Source organism: Lithobates pipiens, unplaced genomic scaffold, assembly GCF_037356315.1.
Source record: "Lithobates pipiens isolate NorthernLeopardFrog02 unplaced genomic scaffold, aLitPip1_a1.2 Scaffold_10, whole genome shotgun sequence".
Taxonomy (NCBI): Eukaryota; Metazoa; Chordata; class Amphibia; order Anura; family Ranidae; genus Lithobates; species Lithobates pipiens.
Window position 1 is genome coordinate 125345852 of NW_027507686.1, and position 27258 is coordinate 125373109.

General features: G+C 43.2%; 1 protein-coding gene across 1 annotated transcript in view; it reads left to right on the plus strand.

The window, feature by feature from the left end:
* Positions 1 to 27258, plus strand: part of MMP2 (matrix metallopeptidase 2) — a 343614-nt gene that overhangs the window by 160234 nt on the left and 156122 nt on the right. Inside the window, exon 7 of the mRNA XM_077458031.1 lies at positions 657 to 830. Coding sequence (XP_077314157.1) covers positions 657 to 830 — 174 coding nt within the window. The remainder of the gene's footprint in view (positions 1 to 656; positions 831 to 27258) is intronic.

Below are 27258 nucleotides of genomic sequence, written 5' to 3' on the forward strand. Positions count from 1 at the left end.
TATGTTCCTAAGATTTTATAATGAGTCCATATGTAATGCAATGAAATATGTTTTTTACTTTAATAGTTACCTTAAATTATATTGCTGATTACATAGTGTACTTGTTTCTAACTTAAATACTGACATTTGCATTTAAACTGTAGTTTGTAAGTTTTGGAAATGCCAGTAAAAACTTGGTTGTGCCAATACATTTTGGGTGTCGTGTCAGTGAATTTCAATCTGTCAGGTTGGCAACATTGCTTGGTGTGTACAATACCTTCCATAGGTCAAATAAGGAGTTTGATTGTACCATTTTTTTTTGGCATAAGAATTCGGCTTCCAATTAAATTGCCATTACTTTTTTGCGCATTCTTTATCTTTTTGTAGACAGCTGCACATTGATTTTATGCCCAAAGGTAAACACAGTTTCATAGCTGTGAAATTTCTGAATTCACTCATGAAGCTTCCTCCACATCCTGGGAGCTTAATGCATGGGGAACTGTATTAGCAGCAATAAAGTGCTAAACATAGGGATAATCTTTAAAGTGTACTGCTGCATTTTAGGTAAGTATTTTACTTGGAATTGACACTTTAAATACTGTTTTGTTATTTTTATTTTTTTACATTTAGTTTGATGTGCAATTGCTTTAAAATAAATTCATCTTCTTTTATTTCAGCACTTTCAACAGTGGGCGGAAATTCAGATGGCTCTCCTTGTGTCTTCCCTTTTACTTTCCTTGGCAATAATTATAACTCATGCACTAGCACTGGAAGAAGTGATGGCAAACTATGGTGTGCAACCACAAGCAACTATGATAATGACCGCAAATGGGGTTTCTGCCCTGATCAAGGTAATTAAAACATATAGAAATAACAAAGTAAATTACTGTTTTTTACAACCAGACTTAATATGTTAGAATAAAGTTTATAAAGACTGCTAGTATTAGTTCGTCACATTTAGAGAATATGTAAACCCATCATTTAATACTGTGCCTGCTGTACTATGTACTTGTATATAAAAGTATCCTGTTCTTTTGGTATTGTTTCCTTTGTGTGAAATACTCAGTGATCCAGCCAGTTCCGCTTTAATATCAAAAACTGACCACACTAGGTATGAGAACACAGCATGGTCAGTGTTCTAGCTGTGCTGAGAACTCAATCTGCTTTCTTCCAGTGATCAGACTTGTCCTGACATGTTCCCAGACACAGCCATTCACTGGGAAGACCGGTGTGCTGCTTCTCCTGCCCAAGCTCTCTGAGCTTTGTATGCAGCTGAGAACAGAGGAAATGTGATCACTTATAAAAAAAAGGGGAAAAAAGTGTTTAGAATTTTTTTTTTTTCTATCTATACTCAAGTGTTTTCCTTTAACCACTTTCAGACCGGACCATTTTGCTGGTCAATGACCAGAGGTCTTTTTACAATTTGGCACTGCGCTGCTTTAACTGGTAATTGCGCGGTCATGCAATGTTGTACCCAAACAAAATTTGCGTCCTTTTTTTCCCACAAATAGAGCTTTCTTTTAAAGGTATTTGACTGACTCTGCGATTTTTATTTTTTGCGATATAAACGTAAAAAGACCGCAAATTTTGAAAAAAAATGATATTTTCTACTTTTTGTTATTAGAAAAATCCAATAAACTCAATTTTAGTCATACATTTAGGCCAAAATATATTCAGCCACATGTCTTTGGTAAAAAAAAAGTCAATAACTGTATATTTATTGGTTTGCGCAAAAGTTGTCACATCTACAAACTAAGGTACGTTTTCTGGAATTTACGCAGCTTTTAGTTTAAGACTGCCTATCTCATTTCTTGAGGTGCTAAAATGGCAGGGCAGTACAAACCCCCCCCCAAATGACCCCATTTTGGAAAGTAGACATCCTAAGGAAATTGATAAGAGGCATGTTGAGCCCATTGAATATTTTATTTTTTTGCCTCAAGCGATTGAATAATGACAACAAAAAAAAATTTTATTTATATTTTTTTACACAAAGTTGTCACTAAATGATATATTGCTCACACATGCCATGGTTATATGTGGAATTGTACCCCGAAATACATTCTGCTGATTCTCCTGAGTACGGGGATACCACATGTGGTCAACTTTTTGGAAGCCTAGCCGCGTACGGGGCCCCAAAAACCAAGCACCGCCTTCAGGATTTCTAAGGGCGTACATTTGTAATTTCACTCCTCACTACCTATCACAGTTTTGAAGGCCATAAAATGCCAAGATGGCACAAAACACCCACAAATGACCCCATTTTAGAAAGTAGACACCCCAAGCTATTTGCTGAGAGGCATGTTGAGTCCATGGAATATTTTATATTTTGCCACAAGTTGCGGGAAAATTACAAACTTTTATTTATTTTTTCACAAAGTTGTCACTAAATGATATATTGCTCACACATGCTATGGGCATATGTGAAATGACACCCCAAAATAAATTCTGCTGCTTCTCCTGAGTACGGGGATACCACATGTGTGAGATTTTTTGGGAGCCTAGCTGCGTACGGGGCCCCGAAACCCAAGAACAACCTTCAGGCTTTCTAAGGGTGTAAATTTTTGAGTTCACTCCTCACTACCTGTTACAGTTTTGAAGGCCATAAAATGCCAAGGAACAAGCAGTCTGAACACAGGGACACAGAAGAGCTGTGGGGCACAAGAGGGTTGCAAACTGGCTGTTACAGGAAGGACACTTTTTTCCCAGCACTAGGCTGAACTTTATAGCAGCTTTATTGTCATGACTATATTCAGCGATTAAGTGCAATTGTATAGTGCCTCTGTTTGTTTTTACTTAGGACTATGCCTGTTAAAAAAGACACCACAAAGGCACTACATTTTTTCACCCCCAAGCACTAGGATCTCGAGTCGCATTTCCACGCTGTCATCCTCGCCTGAATTAACAATTATGGCAAGCCAGGGTGAGCCATTGGAACAAATTGATGGTGCAACTGCTTCTCAAATCTCAAATCTCAGCCTCTGTATACTGTACATGACTGAAGATGTCCTTCCTCCACCCTGCAGGGTCTAGAAGGAAAATTAGCAGCTTTAATTGCATCCTCCATTTTAATGGATAGGAAGCGTGCTAGATCCCCCTCCCCCACTTCAGACTCCTTGCAATGGGAACAGTCGGCACAGGATGAGGTGTTACCCTCAGGCGATCAGGAAGAAAAACAAACCGATGATTCCTCTGAAGAGGAAACAACGGTAGATGAGCCTTTTTCAGCTTCTCAATGTGAGAAAATGCTGATATGATCTCTTACGGAGATGGTTCGTTCTACTTTCATGCTACCTATAACAGAGTCTCCTGAAAGCTTGGTTTCTTCCTTGGGTTTGTTAAAACCTTCTCAGCCTTTGCATGTGTTTCCTGCACATGCATTACTAGAACAGCTTATTATTTTGCTGAATGGGATTACCCAGTGTGACGGAACCGATCCCACACTCCGATTGAGTGCTTCCGTCAGTATACCACTTCCTAAGTCTGAATATAGAGATCAGATATTCCAACCGCTCACAAGCACAAAACAAGGCAAAACTTGCTTAGCTGCTCAACATGGACTTCTTTATTAGAACCAAAATGACAAGTATTTATAATACAGTAGAAGACTAAAACCTAACCAAATTAGCATGAGCTAATTATTTAAATCAACACTCAGACTAGTTGACTGAGGGATAAGACTTTTTGGCTCCTAGCTCACTAACAATTCAATAAACATTACCATAAACATCAACACAGGGTAAATTAGCCCAAACAACAATGTGGGGAATACGATTACAAGCCAGACTAGAATCATTTACATTATACAAGCCAACATACAGGTGGCTGGAGTTCATGACATTAGCATCTGACAGTGTGTGTCCCAACAGCATGAGACAACACACATTATATATACATATATACAGCATTGAATCTGATTAGCACAGATTATAGTGGGGTTCTCATTCACCCTGTGTCCCCTTAAAATCCAGGGCCCATAATCAGTCGGCAAGAGGCTCTCATTCAGTCCTCTCAAAAAGCCTGTGTCCTGGCTAGGTCTGTTACACCCCGGATAAGAATTTTCTCCCTCCTAAGAGATTTTCAAATCTTTATCCCCTGGAGGAGAAATTCTCCAAAAGATGGAAAGTACCAGCAGTTGGCACTGCGATTTCCAGTGTGATAAAGGGACAATGCACAAATGCTTAAGGATCCAGCAGGTAAAAAGTTGTAATCCCTGTTAAAATCTGCTTTCTCCTTGGCAGGTACCGTTACTCAGCCTACAGTCACTGCAATAGGCATCTGTCAATCCCTAAAGGACCAATTTAGACAGGCCCTTAAAGAGGTTCCTGCACAACAAGCCTGGGAATTGGCTGAACTATCAAAGTCATTATGCTTTGCCATAGATGCCTTTAAAGATTCTATTCACCAGGCTTGTGCACATGTGTAGAAACTTGTGGTTAAAAAAAAAAATGGTCAGCTGAAGCACCATGTAAAAACCTCTTAACTGGTTTCCCTTTTCATGGGGATCGGCTATTTGGAGAAGATTTGGACAAATATATCCAAACTATTTTTAGTGGGAAAGTACTCTTTTGCCAGTCAAAAGAAAGTATAAATGCCCTTCATTTAAACAGGCTCTTTCCCCTACGGTAGGGGCTTCCACTTCCAGGCAGTGGCGACAGCCTCTGTCGTCAGACTCTAGAGGAAGACATCAGGGTCAGACCCAGGCTCAAAAGAGGTCCTTGGGTCGGAAACGGCAAAAGCAGAATCCTAAAGCCTCATCATGTAGAGGCAACCCCCCCTCACCAAGGTGGGGGGAAGACTTCTGCAGTTTTCAGGAGTCTGGCAAGAGGAAATTCAGGACAGATCAGGTCATCTCCACGGTAATGCTGGGGTACAATCTGGAACTTTGGGGACTTTCCACCATCTCGTTTCCTGAGGTCAAATGCTCCCAAAGATCCAGAGAAAAGACAAGCTCTGTTTCAGGCACTAGGCCGCTTAATATTTTAAGGGGTGATCATATAGATCCCCACAAAAGAGCAAGGTATGGGGTTTTATTCAAATCTTTTTATGGTACCAAAACCAAATGGAGATGTCAGACCCATTCTAGATCTAAAAAATCTAAATCAGTTCCTGAAGATCCACTCCTTTAGCATATGGATGATCAGGTCATTAGTCTCTATCCTTTTAGGAGGAGAACTTCTGGAATCAATCGACATCAAGGATGCATATCTGCATGTCCCTATATTTCCCGCTCACCAAAAGTTTCTGCAGTTAGAGTTAGAACAGCAGCATTTCTAGTTCGCAGCCCTGCCCTTCGGGCTAGCCACAGCACCCCGGGAGTTCACAAAAGTGCTGGCCCCACCTCTAGTCAGGTTAACGACACAGGGCATAACAGTCATAGCATACCTAGAAGATCTATTGCTAATATACCAGTCAGTGGCTCTTTGGAGCAAAGCATACTACAATCAATTACCTGGAAAGTTTGGGTTGGATTCTCAACCCGGAGAAATCTTCCTTAATACCGCTAAAAGGGCTGGGTACTTGGGAGTACTTGGGTCTGATCATAGACACAGCCCAGGAAAAGGTGTTTATGCCTCTGACAAAAATTAACATAAGAGAGCTGGTGCGGATGGTCAAATCAAAAGGCGATTCCTCCATTGCATTGCCTTTGCAGGAGGTTACTAGGAACCATGGTGGCTTCTTTCGAAGCAGTTCCCTATGCCCAGTTCAATGTGTCCCAAAGCCTTACTTGGTGGTTACTAACCCAGAATGGGCTGAAAGGAAAATCCTTCATACCAGTCATCTGGAAAGTGGTAACAACGGATGCTAGCCTTTCAGGATGGGGAGCAGTACATCTGATATCCTAGAGATTCGGGCAGTACGTCTGGCTCTAAAGGCCAGGACTTTCAGGCTACGGGATTGTCCTGTTTTCATTCCGGGAGTAGAGAATTGGCAGGCGTACTACTTGAGTCACCAGTAGTTTTTCCCAGGGGAATGGTCTCTTCACCCCAACATATTTTGGGCTGTTTGCCAAAGATGGGGAACTCCAGGTGTAGATCTTCTAGCATCCAGGTTAAACATGAAGTTAGTCAACTTTATGGCCAGAACAAAGGATCCACTCGCATGTGGAACAAATGCGTTGGTTACCCTGTGGGATCAGTTCTCACTGATCTATCCATTCCCTCCTATTCAGTTGCTGCCTAGACTTCTTTGCAGGATAAAGCTGGAAAGAAAACCGGTAATTCTGGTGGCACCAGCATGGCCCAGAAGGAAATCGTAAAGATTGCAATGGATGGCATATTGTCTCTTCCACTCTGGCCAGATCTGCTCTCACAAGGACTGATATTCCATCCTACCTTGCGGTCTCTAAATTTAACGGCTTGGCTGTTGAAACACACATTCTGAAGAAATGTGGGCTTTCCAGGTCAGTTATCTATACCCTGATTAATGCAAGGAAGCCAGCTTCCAGAACTATATATTATAGAGTCTGGAGGGCTTATGTTTCCTGGTGTGAATCTAAGGGTTGGCACCCTCGGAGATATATCATAGGCAGAATTCTTGCCTTTCTACAATTAGGGGTAGAAATTAAATTGGACTTGAGTACTATTAAAGGCCAAGTCTCAGCTTTATCGGTCCTATTTCTAAGACCGCTTGCTACACATTCTTTAGTCTGGGGTTTTATGCAAGGGGTTATGCGGCTTAATGCGCCCGTCAAACCTCCCTTGAACCCTTGGGACTTGAACTTAGTTTTGTCTGTGTTACTAAAACAGCCATTAAAACAGGTACAAAATATTCCCTGATGCCGCGTACACGCGATCGGAATTCTCTTCGGAAAAAGCTCTGATGGCTTTCCTGACGGAATTCGGCTCAAGCTGTCTTGCCTACACACTGTCACATCAAATTCCGATCGTTTATAACACGGTGTACGTACAACACGTACGACGAGACTAGAAAAAGGAAGTTCAATAGCCAGTAGTCAATAGCTTCTGTCTCGTAGTTGAATCTGAGAATGTGTGATTTTTGGCATGTCAGAATTGCATACACACGATCGGAATTACCGATAGAAAGTTTTTCCGTTGCGAAAATTGAGAACATGCTATCAATTTTTGGCTGGAGGAAATTCGGACAGCTAAATTCCGATGGAGCATACACACGGTTGCATTTTCCGATGAAAAGCTCTCACCAGTCTTTTTCTGGCCGGAATTTCCGAACGTGTGTATGTGGCATTAGTCCTTTTGACAAGAAAGTTTGTATTTTTGGTTGCTATAGCCTCAGCAAGGAGGGTTTCAGAATTGGCTGCTCTTTCTTGCAAAAAGCCATATTTGATTTTTCATGAGGAATAGAGTGGTCTTATGCCCTCATCCAGACTTTTTACCAAAAGTGGTTTCAGATTTTCACCTGAACCAAGATATTATCCTGCCATCGTTTTGTTCCAAAACCATGTTCCAGGGAAGAAAAATCACTACATTGTCTTGATGATGTGGTGAGAGCAGTGAAAATCTATTTAAAGTCAACTGCTCAGGTTCGTAAGACTGATGTATTATTTATTCTGCCAGAGGGTCTTAAGAAAGGACAGGCAACATTGAAATCCACTGTCGCTAAGTGTATTTGGCAAGTTATAATTGAAACTCATGATTTAAGGGGTAAGATTCCCACTTTTCAAGTTAAGGCGCACTCTACCAGGGCCCTTAGTGCCTCTTGGGCAGTGCGTCATCAGGCCTCCATGGCTCAGATCTGTAACTTGGTCTTCAGTGCATACATTCACAAAATGTTATCAAGTGGATGTAAAGAGGTATGAGGATATCGCCTTTTGGGCACAGTGTGCTGCAGGCAGCAGCATAGGTCCTCAAGTCTGGGGGTACTCTCCGTGTTGTGTCTCCCTCCCCTCAATTAGCATTGCTATGGGACATCCCATTAACTAATTACTTAAGGCTTTGTGTCCTATGATGTACAATAAAGAAAATAGGATTTTTATAACAGCTTACCTATAAAATCCTTTTCTTGGAGTACATCATGAGACACAGAGGTCCCTCCCCTCTTTTTTGTGACTTAAGTATATTGCATTGCTACAAAAACTGATGTGCACCTGGAATGAGGAGGGGTTATATAGGGAGTAAATTTCCTGCATTGGGTATACCAGTGTCCATCACCTGAAGGTGGCCTATAAACCATTAAGTAATTACTTAAGGCTCTGTGTGCCATGATGTACTCCAAAAAAAGGATTTTACAGGTAAGCTGTTATAAAAATCCTATTTTCTTAAAGCAATCTACTGATCTGGCTAGAACCACCTCTGAAGGGAGTCTATTCCACATTTTCACAGCTCTCACTGTGAAGAAACCTTTCCGTATTTGGAGATTAAATCTCTTTTCCTCTAGGTTAAAGTTTACTATATGGGCCCCTTATATATTTTTACATGCTGATCATATATATATATATATTTACATGCTGATCATAGCCCCCCTTAATCTTCTTTTCTCAAGAGAATAAATTCAGTTCCCCTAATCTTTCCTCATAGCTGAGTTCCTCCATGCTTCTTATCAGTTTTGTTGCCCTTCTCTGTACTTTCTCCAGTTCCCCACATATCCTTTTTGAGAACTGGTACCCAAAACCGAACTGCATATTCCAGATGAGGTCTTACTAATGATTTGTACAGGGGCAAAATTATATCTTTCTCTTTTGGAGTCCATACATCTCTTATTACAAGAAATTACTTTTCTCATTTTGGAAACTGCAGGTTGGCAAGGTCACTGAAAGAATGATGTAAGCTGGACTTTGATTTTAATATTTGGACCACCTACGGAATTGCTATCTGTTTTTTGGACGCATCTATAAAGTGGTTCTAAAGCCTGGGCATGTTTTACCTTATTGCATTCCCTGCAGGAAGGTAAAAAATATCCTGATGTTTGTATAATCACCTCAACCCCCTTTACACTTGCCTGAGTCCTATCTCGATTATGTTTTGTGCCCGTCTGCAGCAGTTCTCTGCACTCTCTCTGCTCCTCTGCTCACAAAGGCAGCAGCAGGGCAGAGAGGGGTGTGGGTCTGCGTGTGTTAAAAATTGCACACAACCTGGCGTGGGATTGAGACCACAGGTGTGCCACCATAGGAGATGGCTTTCTATGGAAGACCCCAGAAGATGAGGTCCCCCATAGGACCACTGGACACACAGGGTAGGTAAGTATAACATGTTATTTTGCTAAAAAAAAAAACAACCCTAACAAATACTTTAAAGCAACATTAAAGTTTCAGTAAAAAAAAATAACAAACATGTTATACTTACCTGCACTGTGCAGTGGTTTTGGATAGAGGATCCCCAGTCCTCCTCTTTTGGGGTGCCACGCTGGTGCTCCTAGCTCCTCTTCTTCAGTCAGTGCCCCCAATATCAAGTTACTTGCTCTGGGGGCACGCTATGCATCCATAAGACACACAGAGCCACAGCTCGGCCCGGCACCCCACTCTCTCCTCATTGACTCACTGGTTGTGATTAACAGTAGATGTCTCAGCCTTGACAGTAGCTGTCTCAGCCAATGTGAAACGAGAGACTCGGGAGAAATTCAGCTCTTGTACCCATCGCTGGATCGAGAGGGAGCTCAGATGAGTATAAGGGGAGCTTGGGGGGCCACTGCGCACAGAAGGTTAGAATGCATAGAATGCATGAAGGTAAAAAACTTTGAGCCTTTACAACTACTTTAAGCACTTTTAGTATATGATTTAGTTGGAGATTGGATGCTAATTATATTACTTTATTATCATGAGCACTAATTTACTGTGAGTAGAGATTATTTGACTGCGTTATATGTATGATTTTTAGTTAAGGTCATATAGAACGTGACACATTTGGTTTTGAAAATATCTTGTCTGCCCTAGAAAAATTATGACTTTAGTCATGGTTGTTGGGGCCTCCATTCCTGTATGGCCTTCACTTTTTGTGATTGGGGAGTATGCTTTATCTGCAGATAGCATGTCCTAGGACCTTAATTTCAAACTTTGGTATTTCTTGGTTTTGAGCTGCAGTCCATACTGATTCAGGTGAAATAAATGTAAAAGATGCTGCGCTAAAATTATATATGTGTAAACGAGATCTATGTCAAGAAATCACATGGGATAAACAATAGAAAATGCTAAAAAAATCACATAAATGATAAAATTAAATAGATCAAAAATGTCTTCAAACCAGTGATGGTGTGAATGTTTTATGGGCAATATCAACCTAGGACACAAGAAAAAAAAACACAAAGAAAGACAGTCCATACGGAAGGCAGATATCTGCTTCAGTGTATCCAAGTGATGGAAAAAGAGCTCAAAGAAGGAAATAGCTCGCAACACCACCACCCTTAGGAATGAGGCTTAAGCCCCATACACACTATCAGATTGTCTGCTGATTTTTGTCATCAGATTTACCAAAACCATGTAGTAGAAGGGCCTGTCTGATTGCATACAAATTGAAACTCCTAATGTTTGACCTCATATTACATGGTTTTGGTAATTCTGAAGGAAAAACTCAGCAGAAAATCTGATAGTGTGTATGGGGCTTTACCAGAACTCACACACTTGAAGAGGCTTATACCAATGGAGAAAGCAGAAAATCTGATAGTGTGTATGGGGCTTTACCAGAACTCACACACTTGAAGAGGCTTATACCTCTCAAGTCGTGATTAGCTTGTACCGTATATACTCGAGTATAAGCCGAGATTTTCAGCCTCTTTTTTGAGGCTGAAAGTGCCCCCTCGGCTTATACTCGAGTCACCGCTGTCTGACTGCTCGATCAGCGTATCGAGCAGACAGACAGCGGACATTCTAAAATTCAAAAGCCGCGCCTCCGCCTCCGCCTTCGCCTGTGATAGGCGGAACACTGAATTTCCCAGCAGTCAGTGTTCCGCCTATCACGGACATCCGCTCATCCTCGTACTACGGACGAGGATGAGACGATGTCCGTGATAGGCGGAACACAGGCTGCTGGGAAATTCAGTGTTCCGCCTATCACAGGCGAAGGCGGAGGCGCGGCTTTTGAATTTTAGAATGGCCGCCGAGAAGAGCGGCGATCCTGGAAGGACGGAGGAGGCTCGGGACGGCGGCTCGGGACGGCGGCTCGGGACGGCGGCTCGGGACGGCGGCTCGGGACGGCGGCTCGGGACGGCGGCTCGGGACGGCGGCTAGGGACACAGGTAGGCTGGACACACACACAAGGCTGCACGGACACACACACACAGGGATGGATGGATGGATGGACACACACACAGGGATGGATGGATGGATGGATGGACACACACACAGGGATGGATGGATGGATGGATGGATGGACACACACACAGGGATGGATGGATGGACACACACACAGGGATGGATGGATGGACACACACACAGGGATGGATGGATGGACGGACACACACACAGGGATGGACGGACACACACACAGGGATGGACGGACACACAGGGATGGACAGCCATATCTCACCCTCGGCTTATACACGAGTCAATAAGTTTTCCAGTTTTTTGGGGGTAAATTGGGGGCCTCGGCTTATATTCGGGTCGGCCTATACTCGAGTATATACGGTATTTGGTATCCCAAAGGATGTGGCTGGTCCCTGCTCCAAAATGGGCACCAATGCTTCACGCAGTGTAACGTCCAATGGGGTCTCAAGGGATGTGCATCAAAGTCACAAGGAGGGGGCGGTCATCAGATATCCACGTATTCATGTGCTGAAATAATATCAGAGAAAACTCTGCATAGTGTGATAACATCAAGAGATATTTATTTAATCATAAATCATAAATAAATAAATATGTTAAAACAAACAAAAGACCAATGTTTTAAAGCTCTCAAAAAAATCCTTTTATTAAAGACCTCTTCAAGGGCCTTCTGCCTGACCTTTCATGCTTATTAGTGCTGCTGTGCAAATGTGGTACCACGGCCAAGCTAATTGAAAATGTATACCCATAAAGTTTACGCTCAAGGACTAATATTCTAAATTTGTTGCTACAAAAACAGCTATTTGTGGTTTGCAATGGAGAAAGCAGAAAATCTGATAGTGTGTATGGGGCTTTACCAGAACTCACACACTTGAAGAGGCTTATACCTCTCAAGTCGTGATTAGCTTGTATTTGGTATCCCAAAGGATGTGGCTGGTCCCTGCTCCAAAATGGGCACCAATGCTTCACGCAGTGTAACGTCAAATGGGGTCTCAAGGGATGTGCATCAAAGTCATAAGGAGGGGGCGGTCATCAGATATCCACGTATTCATGTGTTGAAATAATATCAGAGAAAATTCTGCATAGTGTGATAACATCAAGAGATATTTATTTAATCATAACAAAGATTAAAAACACTCACATTTGTGTAATTGTAAACAGGCTTAGAAAGGTGCTAGGAGTAGCGTGATGTTGTTGGTATGGTCCACCTGACGCCTTTCATCCTCATGGACATCATCTGGGGTATGGACACTTGTCTCCAACATCACACTTATATAAATAATATGGCCCCAAATTGAATTGCGAGTCAACCGGATGTGAACATCACTCCCGGTTGTAACGCAACACTTCCGGTGTCTAAGTCTGTATATTTTATCCAGTAAATGTTAAAACATTTAATATATTGATTCAAAAAAATGAAGTATAAATCAAAGTGTTAGTGAAATTGTGTTATCCATAAAAGTAGGCACTAAGTCAGATGTCTCGGGAACGAGGGTACTCGGAGGTGGAACGCAATATTCAAGCCTCACATCCATCCATTCACTGCTCCACTCTATTAGCAGACCAAGCCTCATTGTAAGGCTTGAATATTGCATTCCACCTCTGAGTATCCTCGTTCCTGTTAACTTACCTTGATGAACCATTGTGAGGGTCCTGGCAACAAATAAAGCCACTTCTGAGGGCAGGAGTTATTTGAGGATAGTAAAGACTTGCATTTCCTGGTAAGGGATCACATTTATGGGGAGTATGAGTTCTTGATTAGGTGGTACCTCTGTGCCAAAAGAAAAACCTGATGATGCTAGTGTTTTACCAGATGCCCTGTGTTTAGCAAGGGTTTGGGTTCTCAAGTACTTCCAGAGTATGCAGCAGTTGCCTGATTTCTTTAGATTGGAAACCTTGCATAGCAGTGTAGGTGTGCATACCTTCATCATCCTAGCCCTCAGTCTACAGATGACATTCAAGCCCAGTATTACCTTTGGACACCCCCTTCCCAAAGGAATGTGTGATCAATAGGCCATTCTGGCCAAAATTCTGTCCCCAAAACTTCACTTTTGTCTAGATAATCCCAATTACTTCTATAGCAGATCTTTGGTGGCTGTCAGTAAGATCCATTGCTCATCTAATTATTTAGAAAGTATTGCTAGAACAACAGGTCTGGCAGGGTAGTGACTTGTGAGCCTGTATTGAAAATGACAGTCAATAACTACATCTTTAGTTCTTGGAGGGGGGTGGGATCATTCCACTTTGCTAACCCACTGTTAGACTTCTGACTGAGAGGCATTCTACTGACATAAATGATAATGGTGTCCTTTGGTGGCTATGGCCATCTCTACTTAACATGAGCCACATCCTGGGAGATACATTAGGAATTCTGAAAAATAATTGAGATCATTTGTAATTTTATGGCTTCTTCTGTGTATGGATTAAGCAGTGTGCCTGGCAATGACATCCTCAGCACAGGGATGGTGATGTGGTTTGTCATGGCAGCCTATGGGGGGGGGGGTTGCCCTTTCCATGTATTGTTTCTTCCTTGCCCCTTGAAGGAGTATCACTGCCTGTGAATCGATGCAGAAAACTGTGTGGAAGTGATCCATCCTTTCTGACAATTTCCAGATGGTCACCTTTAATGGAGCTGTCTATTTGGTATCTGTTGGGTCTATCGATTTTCCCACCTATGACAGCCATGGGGGTATCATAGCCTGCACACCTCTGCTCCTGACATGCTATGGTCACTTTTAACAGTTCATGGAATTTCAAGTTAGTGTTGATATCTTTCTCTTGCAAGGTTTCTCTGACCTTGTTGGACAGCAGTTGATCTACAATTTCTTACTGTATTCATCTGTCTTCACTACGCCAGCTGGGCCATTCTTTAAGTATCCCCCCCCACCCTGCCACGTGTTGCCGTTTCATTGCATATCTGTGGATGAAGAAAAAGAAGAGAACTGCGCAATCCCTAATACTTCTATTAGGATGTAAACCACTCTACCTTAAAGAAGTGTATCTTGTGATCTATTATTCTAACACACCAAACTAATGACTAAATAAACCATAAGGCATTACTTATAACTAAATACAGTAAACATATATATTGCCCCTCATAGGTTATGAACCAAAAGGAAAAAATGTACAATTCTAAGTCAGCGATTCAAAAACAAGAAACATATAAAGTAGAATCAAACAGTACTGAAAATGTATGTGATAACATAAAGTCCATTAAAAGTCCAACTGGAGAAACACCCTGTGTAGAAGGGATCTATTCAATCGTAAAACTTTTCAATCAACGTGAAGTAAAACCAGGTGCACCTCCACCAGACAAGTAATAATAGCCCCTTACCAGACGTCCCGGTAGGGAGCGCTTAATCACAAAATGGGTCTGAAGATGGATCAAACTTGAGCCCTCCAAATGGAACACTTTTACGTAGGACAGGTTAGGAGATACGCCAGTCATAAACCATCCAGCAGGGGAAAACGCTGTTTGAAGCGGGACTCAGATGTGTAGCATTGTAGGATCAAGGAAGGTTCACCATAGGGAGGAAAAAATGCTCCAAATAGTGTAAAATCATTTATTAAAACAAAAATATAAAACAAGAGATGCACTTACAAACATGAAAGAACATCGGGCATATCATCAAACTGGGCAAGCGTCGGCCGATCGCGAACACCAATCGATATCCCTTCTGGTACCAGTTCACATGAGGCAAGTCAGCGTGTCACGCCACCCAACGCGTTTCGTGAAAAATTCACATCGTCTGGGGTATGGGTGACACGCCATATTGCCTCCATTATATAGTGAATGTTGGAACAAGCCACCTCCTCCGTTGTGTGAGAGCCTGTTTCACTTCCGGGATCAAAGGACCAGGCCTCACTCTCATATCCAATAGAGTGAGAGCCTGTTTCACTTCCGGGATCAAAGGACCAGGCCTCACTCTCATATCCAATAGAGTGAGAGCCTGTTTCACTTCCGGGATCAAAGAACCAGGCCTCACTCTCATATCCAATAGGGTGCAAGGTCAGAGAGCCAAGGCGGCGGAAATTATCCATGCAATCACCCGCCCCTCCCTGTTTACGACTGTAAAACGACGCTCCTTACAACGGCGTGACAACACGCCGTACGTAACGAGCGGATGACGCCACATCGTACGTCACGAGCGGATGACAACACGTCGTACGTAGCGAGCAGATGGACGGCGCACATCACCCACTACAAGGAAATATGTGCGCTCCATCTGATGCCAAGTCTCGCTTTCAATACAATGTACGTAACGAGCGGATGACAACACACCGTACGTAGCGGGCGGATGGGCGGCGCACATCACCCCCTGCAGGGAAGTGTGTGCATTTCATCTGGTGCCATGTCTCGCTTTCAATACAGTGTAGTCGTGGCTCCAGACCTCCATAGCAAATAAATCTTCCTCCATATCACGAAGGAGGAAGAATAAAGAATTATATATATATATATACCTCAAATAAAATTAAATTAAAAAGGGAGGAGGGGACTAGTCCAACCACAAAATTAAAAATTATTAACTAACACTTAATAATCAAAAATGGATAAAACATACAAGGCACTTTGTAATACATGGCTAACTCAATATGTGGTTAAACACTTCATAATATTAAGATAGCGGTATTAACTAAGCTACAAAGTTCACCCACAGCAAAAAGTGAAAGGGGCATACACAACTGTATGTAGAACTCAATACATTATGAGAAAAAAGATGAGAAAAAAGATATTTCTCTCTCAAAATGGAAAGAATGGGAGCTTACAAGAAAAACCATCAAACGCTACATTGAGGTAGAAAAATCCACAAATATCCAGATCCCACAATGTCTGATGGAAAAAGTCATAAATGCTTTACGTCTGTGCCTAGAACACTGGCAGGAACAACACGTTAAGCATTATTAATAAACGCATTAACGTCTGTATCTGTGTTCATACCGTAAGGGGTGTAAGTTTTTAGTCTATGGATCCACGACATCTCCAGCCGTGAGATCTCTCTGACCAGAGCTCCCCCCCTCCAGTGGGGTTTGTACTTATCAATCCCCATGTACAAAGTATTAGACGGATCCCTTCCATGTTTCTCGTCATAATGTCTAGAAAGGGGATGTTTGTCAAAACCCCGTTTAATGTTGGCGATATGCTCATTCAATCTGACCTTGAGGGCTCTCTTAGTTCTCCCCACGTACTGAAGCCCACAAGGACATTGGATGAGATAAACCACTGCTTCTGACGAGCATGTGATGAACGGCTCCACTGTATACCTTCTCTGGGTGCTGGTGGAGACGAATTCAAGGATTTTAGAATTTTTGTTCTTATTGTAGGAGCACACCTGACAATTCCTACACCTATAGAACACTTTAAGGTTCTGAAAGAAGCATCTGTCCTTCACAGGGGGGTTCTGTACACTAGGAGCAATCATATTGCCTAGTGAAGAGACTCCTTTAAAAATTACTCTAGGGACTTCCGGTAGGATAGTTCCAAGAGTTTGGTCATTGGTCAAAATATGCCAGTGTCTACGGATCAGCTGTTTAACCTTCTGATGTTGCATCGAGAAGGTAGTAACGAAGGGTAATAAAGACTGATTGGCATCGGCCTCACTCTCCCTATCTGCCAGCAAGGTAGATCTGTCTCTCTCCCGTGCTTTTGTATAAGCCTCGGTCAACAGGTCTGCCGCGTAGCCTTTCTCCGAAAACCGCTGAGATAGTAACTTGGCTTGCTCATCAAACTTATTGGTATCAGAACAGTTTCTCCTTATGCGTAGGTACTGTCCCAAAGGGACCGACCTTAACCAGGAGTCCAAGTGACAGCTGCCCATAGGAATATAGGAATTCCTATCTGTGGATTTGAAGAAGGTGGAGGTAACAAAACTCTCACTATTAACCTTGATGTTTAAATCTAGAAAGTTCACACCTTCCTGGCTGGCTTCATAGCTAAATTTGATGCCTCTCGAGTTGTTATTTAGCCCTTCCATAAAGGCATGGAGTTCGTGTTCGTCACCATCCCACAGGAGGAGGACGTCATCAATATATCGTGCCCACAGCACTATCTCCGGTCGTCTGGGAGAATCGATGACATCCTCCTCCCATTTGGCCATAAATAAGTTAGCCAAACTGGGGGCATATTTGGCCCCCATGGCAACCCCTTTGTCTTGACGATAAAACTGGTTGTCGAACCAGAAATAATTGTGCTTGGCTGCAAAATCTAAAAGGGCCAAAATGAAATCAATCTGGATCTGTGTTAAACCAGAGTCTCGCTCCAAATAAACCCTGACGGCTTCAAAACCCAATTCATGGGGAATAATGGTGTAAAGTGATGTGACGTCGGCTGTCACGAGCCATAAGCCTGGGGTTGGTTTGTAGGAGTTTAACATATTAAGGATTTGCTTGGTATCCCTCACGTATGATGGGATTTTCTTCACAAGTGGCTGAAGAAAAAAGTCTATATACCTGCCCACCCTGGACGTCACCGAGTCTATACCGCTAACAATAGGGCGACCAGGGGGGCAGGTAGTACTCTTATGTAGCTTCGGGAGATAATAGATAACTGGGGTTCTAGGGGCCATAGGTATAAGGAAAGATTTTTCCTTGTCCGTAAGGATCCCTCTACGGAAGCCCTCATCTACAATCCCTGTTAATTCCTTTTTGTATTTAATCACTGGATCCCTGCTAAGCAGGGAATAAGTCTCCCTGTCATCAGTAATGCGATGCAACTCTTTGAGATAGTCGCACCTGTCTGCAGGTCTGATGACAAGGGACTTATTGTTGCAGAGGGAATCCAAACACTTCTGCAGATCACCCCGAAGTTTGCATTTCTTTACTTTCATCCCATCCAAATCCTTAAGTACTAGATCCCTAAAGACTTTGATACTAGGAGCCAGTGTCCCTGGGGGATTGAAAAGGGATGCATTGGCAAGGCCGGAATGTTGAAAGACCGGACTCGACCTATTATTCTCCTGAATGGGGTTACCCAACATGTACCGCTTGATGTTTAATCTGCGTACAAACTTGTATATGTCCATGTAGGTCTGAAATTTGCTCAGACATCTTGGTGGAGCAAATTTCAGACCCTTATCCAAAAGCCGTTTTTCGGGGTCAGAAAGTGCCTGGGTGCTGAGATTAAAAATACCCTCCCCTAATGCCTTTTTCGTTTTAGCTGCTTGTATCCGCCTCCCCCCTCTGACTCCCCTCTTGGTTCTATAGGCCTTTTTAGGCCTCTGTGGTCCCTGGGAAAATCCCACCCACGATTATTAATGGAGTCATGACTGGGTTGGGAGGGCCTAAACACTGCACTTTGATCTACCCTCCGTGATCCAATCGGGTATGGTGCTTGCTGGGGATTATCCTCTCTCTGGCTCCCCATGTATGGGGCTTCAAAGTCTGCCAACGGGAAGAAACGGTTTTGAGTTGGAACTTCCCAAGGTTGATTTCTCCTATTGGAGTATACCGACCTCTCTTGGTCAAACCCTTGAATGGAGTCCCATACTGGATAACTGCCAGGTCCTTGAGTTAGGGTAGGTCTCTGATGACCTCCCTGATATGGGCCCTTATTGTACTTTTTCTTGTTTTTGTTATTGTATCTCCCATTTACGGGTCCCCTCCCCGGGGAAGCCCACGGGGGTCTTGGAGATGCCAGAGACAAAGAGGTATTACCTCGTAGCTGCCATGGACCTGTGCCCGAATGGGCCTGATTGCTCGGTGTGACTCTGACTCCCTGTACCCATTCTGTGGGATAATGCACTATGTTGTCCCTTGGGACTGCCTCAGGAGGACACCTCTGAGTATTATTAGGAGCATTGGGAGGAAGAGTATCCATCTGTTCTCTTTCCATGGCTAATTTCTTCTGCCATAGAAAGATGATCCCAGACTGGTAATCCTCCTTGTCCCTGATGAACTTCTTTTTCTTCTTGAGCTTTTGCTCTGTGGATGAAGTTAGCCATGAGGTCCTCAGTGCTTAACACTCACCCATACACTGCTTCTAAATGGTTAGCTACAGTATTTTGTCAAGGGAATCCTATTCTACCACCAGGAGATGCAGGATTAACCTTCTTGCTTCGTACTTTAGAGTGTTAATGGTCAGTTCTGCCTGCTAATAGATACAAAATGATTCGTTCAGGCCTCCTATCTCTTGACCCAATTACCAAAGTCCTGACCTTGGCCTGTGTACTTACTGTAGGTAATTGTTACAGCAGGAATCCTGAAAGGAAAAAGGGGGGCAGTGCTGCAGGGATGGTAGATTGCCTGCTTTCCTCTGGAATATAAGTACTGGCCTCTGATTTCAGGCCACTCCAATCACCATTCTGAGATGGCTGATCCTTCTCTGGACTCTCACCAGTTCAGTGACATCTGTCCTGAGAACTGGTGATCAAAACTGGACAGAGTACTCAAGATGTGGTCGAACTAGAGTTTTGTAAAGTGGGAGAATTCTAATTTTATCTCTTGAGTAAATACCTATTTTTTATTTTTTTTTACAAATTGTAAAAAGAACACAATATACTGTATAGTACAATACTGTATCCCTCAAAGATCTCCTGATGATCATGTAAACAATGCAGAATAACAAAAGAGGACAAGTAACAGATATCCTGAGAAGTCTCAAAAATGTCAACTTAGGACAGCCCCACTCAACAGGAAGCGCAGGTATGGGGACAGAACCTTCTGATGAAAGATAATTCACCACTAAATAAAGATGGTGGGATTATCAATGTATAGTTAAATATAAACATAGGCGTTTTAAAGGAGGATACTGCAAGAATTTTTGCAATTGGCTGTTGGCCATCTCTGTTCCTGTAGGAAGACCTTCTTTCAGCATTTTATGTATATGCTGGTGTTATATCAGCTCATGATGTAAGTGCAATTTTAGGTATTAAATTGTGCAGTTTTTGCGGTTTTACACTATGGATCAATTTCTGTATTACAAGGTTCTGACTATACATCCTGATCCTATCTGGTTGAGCTAGATTGTAACGGAGCTATTGAAAACTAAAGAGGAGGCTGCGTCTTATCTCTTGGAAACTCAACTGATCACATTCGTTTTTTCCTTTGGGACATTTTAGTCACATTTTCTTTTATATTTGACACTTATTATTTTGTAACATTATCACTGTGGTATTTATCACACATTTGCTGATATCAATGATAGCTGATATCTCACCTTTAGAGATATATAAGCGCTGCACTGTTTTGATTTATTTCATGTTGAATGCCTATTATCAGGGTATAGTGTTTCAGCTGCTATATTTATATTATTTCACCCAAAGGTTCTTTATTACGTTTTATTAATGTGGGGGTAGAGGTAAATGAGCTCAGCATGGGCCACTTACTTCTACTGCTCCTCCTTGTTCTTCTCCTTCAGGTCTTTTTGACAGTACAACCCTAGTTCCTGGTTTTTAATGTCTTTAAAACCCCCAAATCCACAGCGGGCAGTGTTCACCCCTGTTGGGATCCACCAATTAAAATAATAGCTAAATAAAAGCATACATTAAAAAAAACAACAAAGATACATTTGAAAAATTTAACAAATGTCAAACTTACATTTTTTTAAATGTATTTTTGAGACAACCTCAAGGGCTTCCAGCCTCTGATCTGAAGACCATCTTGTTTTGGGGGAATACTCCTCCAATAGCCTTCTTCTTACCTCTCAAATCCATGCTACATGAACAAAATGGCTGATTGCAACTAACCAAACAAGAGGTAAGACAAAATGTATTATTACAAGGAGGTGCTTCCAAGGCTCCCCTTGCCAAGTGTTATCATAGTCTCCCTCCAACCCACCACCCTCTCCTGCACATCCCCTTCTCCCCCAAAAATCCAATTTAATCAATAAATATTTGGATTGATAAATAAATATGTTAAAACAAATAAAAGACCAATGTTTTAAAGCTCTCACAAAAAATCCTTTTATTAAAGACATCTTCAAGGGCCTTCTGCCTGACCTTTCATGCTTGTTAGTGCTGCTGTGCAAATGTGGTACCACGGCCAAGCTAATTGAAAATTTATACCCATAAAGTTTATGCTCAAGGGCTAATATTCTAAATTTGTTGCTACAAAAACAGCTATTTGTGGTTTGCAATGGCATCCCATGAAATTAGGGTGCCACACACTTTTTTAATCACGATTTCAAAAGCCTGAGACTCTAATTTTTGATTACAATGACAGACGCCTACTATGACAGCAATAACAACCTAATGGGGGGTCTAATCCAGTGTTTCTCAGTCCTCAAGGCGCACCAACAGGTCATGTTTTCAGGCTTTCCATTATTTTGCACAGGTGATTTGACCAGTTTCACTGCCTTGGTAATTACCATAGCTGTTTCATCTGAGGGAAATCCTGAAACATGACCTGTTGGGGCGCCTTGAGCACTGGAGTTGAGAAACCCTGGTCTAATCCTGCTTCACTCTGTCCAAAACAAAAAACGAAAAGTTATGCCTTTAGCTATACTTTAAAAAAAAAAACGATTATAAGTAACAATAAATGAAACCCTCACATGTTCTGACAGCTGTAGTCTCTCCAATAAGTCTGGTGAAAGTGGGCTTTAGCAGCTCACAAGTGTAGATTAAAAAATGTCACATGAAACCCCCTAAGGAGCTGCAGTTAACTGGGATCCCCAACCCTGTACAGCAAGGCTCACCAAATATTCACAGGCACTTCAGAGCCAGAGAACAGTCTTTGTTTTTTTGTTTTTTTTAAATTCAGGGTAATAACTTGGATAAGGATGGGAGGTTATGGGATGCCCATTTTACTTTGACAACAAACTTCAGGGACAACTTTTTCTATATACAGTCTCTATAAATAGTCTCTATAGATAGCTCCACCTCTTCCTCCAGCACTCACTTGCTTGGAGAACTCAGGTGGATCACTGTGAATATCTGACAGGCTCTCAGTCAGATTTCAAGCGATGGCGCATTACAGGCAGGAACCTATGGCCCCTTGTATGTGTAGCAAAGAGAACCGCTTGTATCACTCCTGATATTGATCCCAGCACCACCTCTTCAGGCACTGGCAAGCCAATTAGCTGCAGCTAACTTCTCCCCACAGTCCTTAAGACTTATACTCACTAGCCCACCTGGCTGACTCTTAGGAGATCTTCCAGTAGTGCTGACCTGCTCCTGCTGTCCTCTCTCTCTTTGCTCCCGTGCCTCCAGGAAGGGCTTCCTCTGTGTGTTTTGGATAAATCCTTCTAGCACCCAAGCTCCAACACAAGGTCACCCCCCCAAACTAGAGGACACCCTTGAAGACCTCCGACAGCCTCCTCAGTACTCCATCTTCTACATGACTGCCCCTCCTGGCATGACTCATGTCTATTTATGAGGTAGCATTCCCCCTGCCAGACCTACTGGGGGAGCATCCACCCACTATGTCTAGAACATTCTCCAATGTCCCAGAAAACAGGGGCAGGCACCAGAGAGGCTGCTAGGGTGAGTCATCAAGGCCTGAGTCACTGAACCCTGACCCAGATTCACAGCTCAGGCTTAGCCCTGAGCTGAAGTAAATTTACCTCTCTAATGAGCCTACTCTGCAAACCTATACTAACAACCCTATCACACTAAAGCAGTGATAGTGAACCTTGGCACTCCAGATGTTTTGGAACTACATTTCCCATGATGTTCATGCACTCTGCAATGTACTTGCGCATAATGGGAAGTGTAGTTCCAAAATATCTGGGGTTCAAAGGTTCCCCATCACTGCACTAGGGGGTGTTACATGGGCATGTATTAACATAAAAAGTATAATACTGGTAATAAAATGTTTGTATATTTATGTTGATTGTTGGGATTAAAATAATTCTAAAGGAAACAATAAAAAAAAATAATACAAACATGTTATACTTACTTGCTCTGTGCAATGGTTTTGCACAAAGCAGCTCCATTGACTCCTCCACATGCCACTCTTGCTACATCACTATGCCTGTCCTTCTGCCCTGGGTCTTCTGTGTCTTTCTCTGGCCCCCCTTCCTTGCAGCGCTGCCGGGTTCCCCCTCCCACCTCCCGCTGGCTGCTGCAGGGGATACTGTCAGGATGGAGAGCAGGGAAGGAGCCGGTAAATGTGTAATTTACCATTCCCTTCCTTATTTATTTATTTTTTTTAACATATTTTATTCTGGAAAAAGCTCAAAAGTACAAATGAACAGACATTTCCAACAACAGGTTGAATACAATATCAGCGGAGTTACAAAGTAATTAGAGTGTACATAGTATAGAAACATACTGAAATTCACAGGACCATACCTGTTTGAGAAATAAAACCGACTAAGTGCTCGTCCGGTTGATAAGCAGAATACGAGCTATCTGGTGTGGTCCATAACATATTACTCTGGAAGAAATTGCACCAAGGTCTTTGAGAGGATCGGTTAGAGGGAGGATAAAGGGACTAATAATATAGAATGGTGGTTCAACCCTTGTGAAAGCAAGGGGCTGGCAGTGAGTCGATTTTGGTGGCGCGTATACTGGGACATAGCAGGGGAGACCCAGGTGGGGGTCCACCTAAGATGGGGAGGGCTATGTGTTGTTGGGGGCGTGTGGTATTTACGTGAGCTATCATGTGTGTACGTCTATTTTGGGATGGTATAATACCGGAATAGGACGGGGGAAGGGAGCAGGGGGGAGAAAGAAAAAAAAAAAGGGGGGGGGGGAGGAGGGAGGGATGAAGGGATCATGTCAAGGGGGAGGGGTCCCCCTTTCCTATGACCCCCCCCGAAGCAGAGCAATTGGTATGTATCTTAAATTCTTACCCTTCTCACGGTTTCTGTAACTAAAAGTTCAATATTGTACATGTAGATTAGGCCCCGTAGGGTAAAGGCAGCAAATCTGTGATCCTGAGGCCTTCATTTGTATACATCTGCGTAGGTTGTGGTGGTCTGGAATTGTTTCCAACAGGCCCATTTCGTGCTAAATTTCGAGGGGGTGTCCTTGGAAATATGGATCAGCTCTTCCATTTCGGCTGTTTTGTTGATTCTGGTAAACCATTCTTTAATGGAGGGGACTCTGGGCGACCCCCAGTGAATGGGGATACACTGTTTTGCCGCGTTGAGCATATGCATCGCCAGGGAGCCATGGTAGACTCGTCTAGGTAAAGGCGAAAGATGGAGAAGGCATTGGGACGGTGTGGGCTCAATGTTGTAGGTGGTAATTTGGGAAGTGATTCTACATACTTCTCTCCAGTAATACTGAAGGGGAGTACAGGACCACCAAATGTGCAGTGGCGTACCCTTGTCTAGGAGACACCTCCAGCAAATGTCGGTGGTATTGGAAGCGAATTTGTGTAAGAGTGAGGGGGTGCGGTACCATCTCGATTGGATCTTATAACTATTCTCCTGAGTGCTAACATTGGAGGAGCCTCTGTGGATAGTGTGGAAAATGGAGCTCCATTGTTCGTCGGATATTGACAGGGAGAGATCTTCCTCCCAGCGTTTGCAAGCTAAGGTGGAGCCGGGGTGTTCTCCATCCCATAACATGTTATGGGTGAGAGCTATCAAGTGCCTTTGAGGGGATGATTGGGTGCAAAGCTTCTCAAAAGGAGATCGTGGTCTGGAGCATTGGGAGTCTCTGTTTAAGGATTGCAGATAATATGCAATTAAAAGGTAAGTCCAGGGGGAATAGGTGGTCTAGCCACGGTGTTGGCAAGGGTTGGGGCGGAGATGAGTTTACCTCTGTCGTACATGTGGCAGACATTTAACCTTTCTTGTGTCCAGTGAACCGATAAAAATTCGGGAGACAGGCCAGGTGGGAAGTCCGGGTTGCACTTGATCAGAGTTAGGGGCCCGGGGATCGAGGAGATTTTTGTACGGGAGCAAATTTGTTGAAAGCATTTTAGAGTGGGATGTAGAAGGGGGTGCAGGGTGGCGGAAGTGGGGATGTGGGCAGGCCATATCCAGGGTAGTGAGGCGAGTGGTAAAGATGAAAAGGATGCTTCTAACGAAACCCATTCTTTACAGGGGTCCTGGACGTTCCAGTCCACAATCCTGGTCAGTTGGACCACTCTGTAGTAGTTAAGTATATCTGGGAAGCCCAGGCCTCCCAGATGCTTTGGGCGAGAGAGAGTCTTAAGTGAGATTCTAGGTTTCCGGTTTCCCCATACGAACCTGGAGCAGATGCTGTTATAAGTTGTGAAGAAAGATTGGGGGGCCTGTATGGGTACTGTTTGAAGGATATATAATAAGCGGGGTAGAATGTTCATCTTGAGAACCGCGATCCTGCCAAACCAAGATAGAATTCGTTTGTTCCATCTCTCAAGGTCTGTCGTTAATTTATGCAGGATGGGGAGATGGTTTTTTATATACAGATCAGCTAACTTCCGCGGGTTTTGGGTGCCTAGGTAAGTGATAGAGTCAGTTTTCCAGCGTATCTGGAAGTTTGTTTCACATTGTGTCTGGAGCATTTCTGGAAGGGAAATGTTAAGGGCGTAAGACTTGGAGAAGTTTATCTTGAGGTTAGATCTAGCCTTAAACTTTTGGAACTCTGAGAGGACGATTGGGGTGGTAGTGATGGGTTCTGTGATATACATTAGAATGTCGTAGGCGAAGGCCGCGTATTTGAACTCTTTTAGTGGAGTGTGGACACCCTTGATGTCACTATTTAAGGTAAGAGTCTGAAGGAGTGGTTCTAGCGTAAGAATAAATAGGATCGGGGAGAGGGGGCATCCCTGCCTTGTTCCATTCCGGATGGAGAAGGCGTTTGACAGAGTGCCGTTGACCCGTACCCGTGCCGTCGGTGTGGAGTAGAGGGACATGATCATATTGGTCATGTGAGGGCCGAGTCCTAAGTTGGTAAGTACCGCTTCCATATAGTCCCAGGCCACTCTGTCAAACGCCTTCTCCGCGTCCAGGGACAAGAAGAAGGCTTTCTGTTTAGATTGTGTGATCAGATGATATATATTAATGGATTTCAAGGTGTTATCCCTTGCTTCACGTCTGGGGACGAAACCTACTTGGTCGGGAGATATGAGGGTCGGGAGGAATCTATTGGCGAGGATTTTTGCGAATATTTTCACATCCACATTAAGTAGGGAGATCGGCCTATAGCTACTTGTGAGTGTGGGATCTTTATCTGGTTTGGGTATAACGGTAATGTGGGCTTCTAAAATACCGCGGGGGAGGGATTTCAAGATGGGAGTGGAATTGAAGGCCTTCAGAAAGGGTGTTTGCAGCGTCTCCGCGAATAATTTATAATATGCCGAGGTTAGCCCATCGGGGCCAGGGCTCTTACCAGGTTTCAGTTGTTTTATGGCTTGTAACCATTCTGCCAATGAGATAGGGGCTTCCAGGGATTGGAGAGTGTCCGAGGGGATAGTCTTAAGAGGGAGTTTAGAGAGATACGTCTGGATGTCATATAGTTGTTTTTGGGGGTCTGGAGATTGTGGGTTCGAGGAGTTGAGATTGTAGAGGGAGGTATAATAACGCCCGAATTCCAAGGCTATAGCTGTATTAGTCTCGAGGACCGAACCTGTAGGAGAGTGTATAGGATGGATTGTTCGTTTAGCCTTTTTAGATCTCAGAGCTTGAGCCAAAAGGTGGCCTGACTTGTTCCCATGCTCGTAGAAGAGCTTCTGGGATAGGGCGAATCTCCTTCTCGTCTGGTATCCTAAGATATCTTGGATCTGGGTGCAGACGTTTGTTAGTTCAGCATGGGTGTCCAACGCAAGAGTTTTCTTGTGTTGAGTTTCAAGGGACCTAAGTTTCGAAAATAGACCTGCTAGTGTGGCAGCTCTTTCTTTCTTGAGGGCAGTGGCAAGGGAAATAATCTTGCCTCTTATAACACATTTATGCGCCTCCCATTGTGTAAGGGGGGAGACATCTGGTGTATCATTTTCTGAGAAGTAGTGGGTTAAACAGTCCCTAATTTTGTTTGCTCTGGGTTCGTCTGTGAGAATGCTTGCATCTAATCTCCAGATGCTGGTCCGGTCAAGCTTTTCGGGGGAAAGTGAATAGGGCTGTGATGGGATGATGGTCAGAGATCGTCATAGGTTCAACTGAGGCTTTGGTCAGATTGTGTAAGTTCTGTTGGGAAACCATAAGATAGTCAATGCGGGAATACCTATTGTGCGGGATTGAGAAAAAGGTGAAATCTTTGTCTTTGGGATAAAGTGATCGCCACGTGTCGTGGAGTAATAGCTCCTGG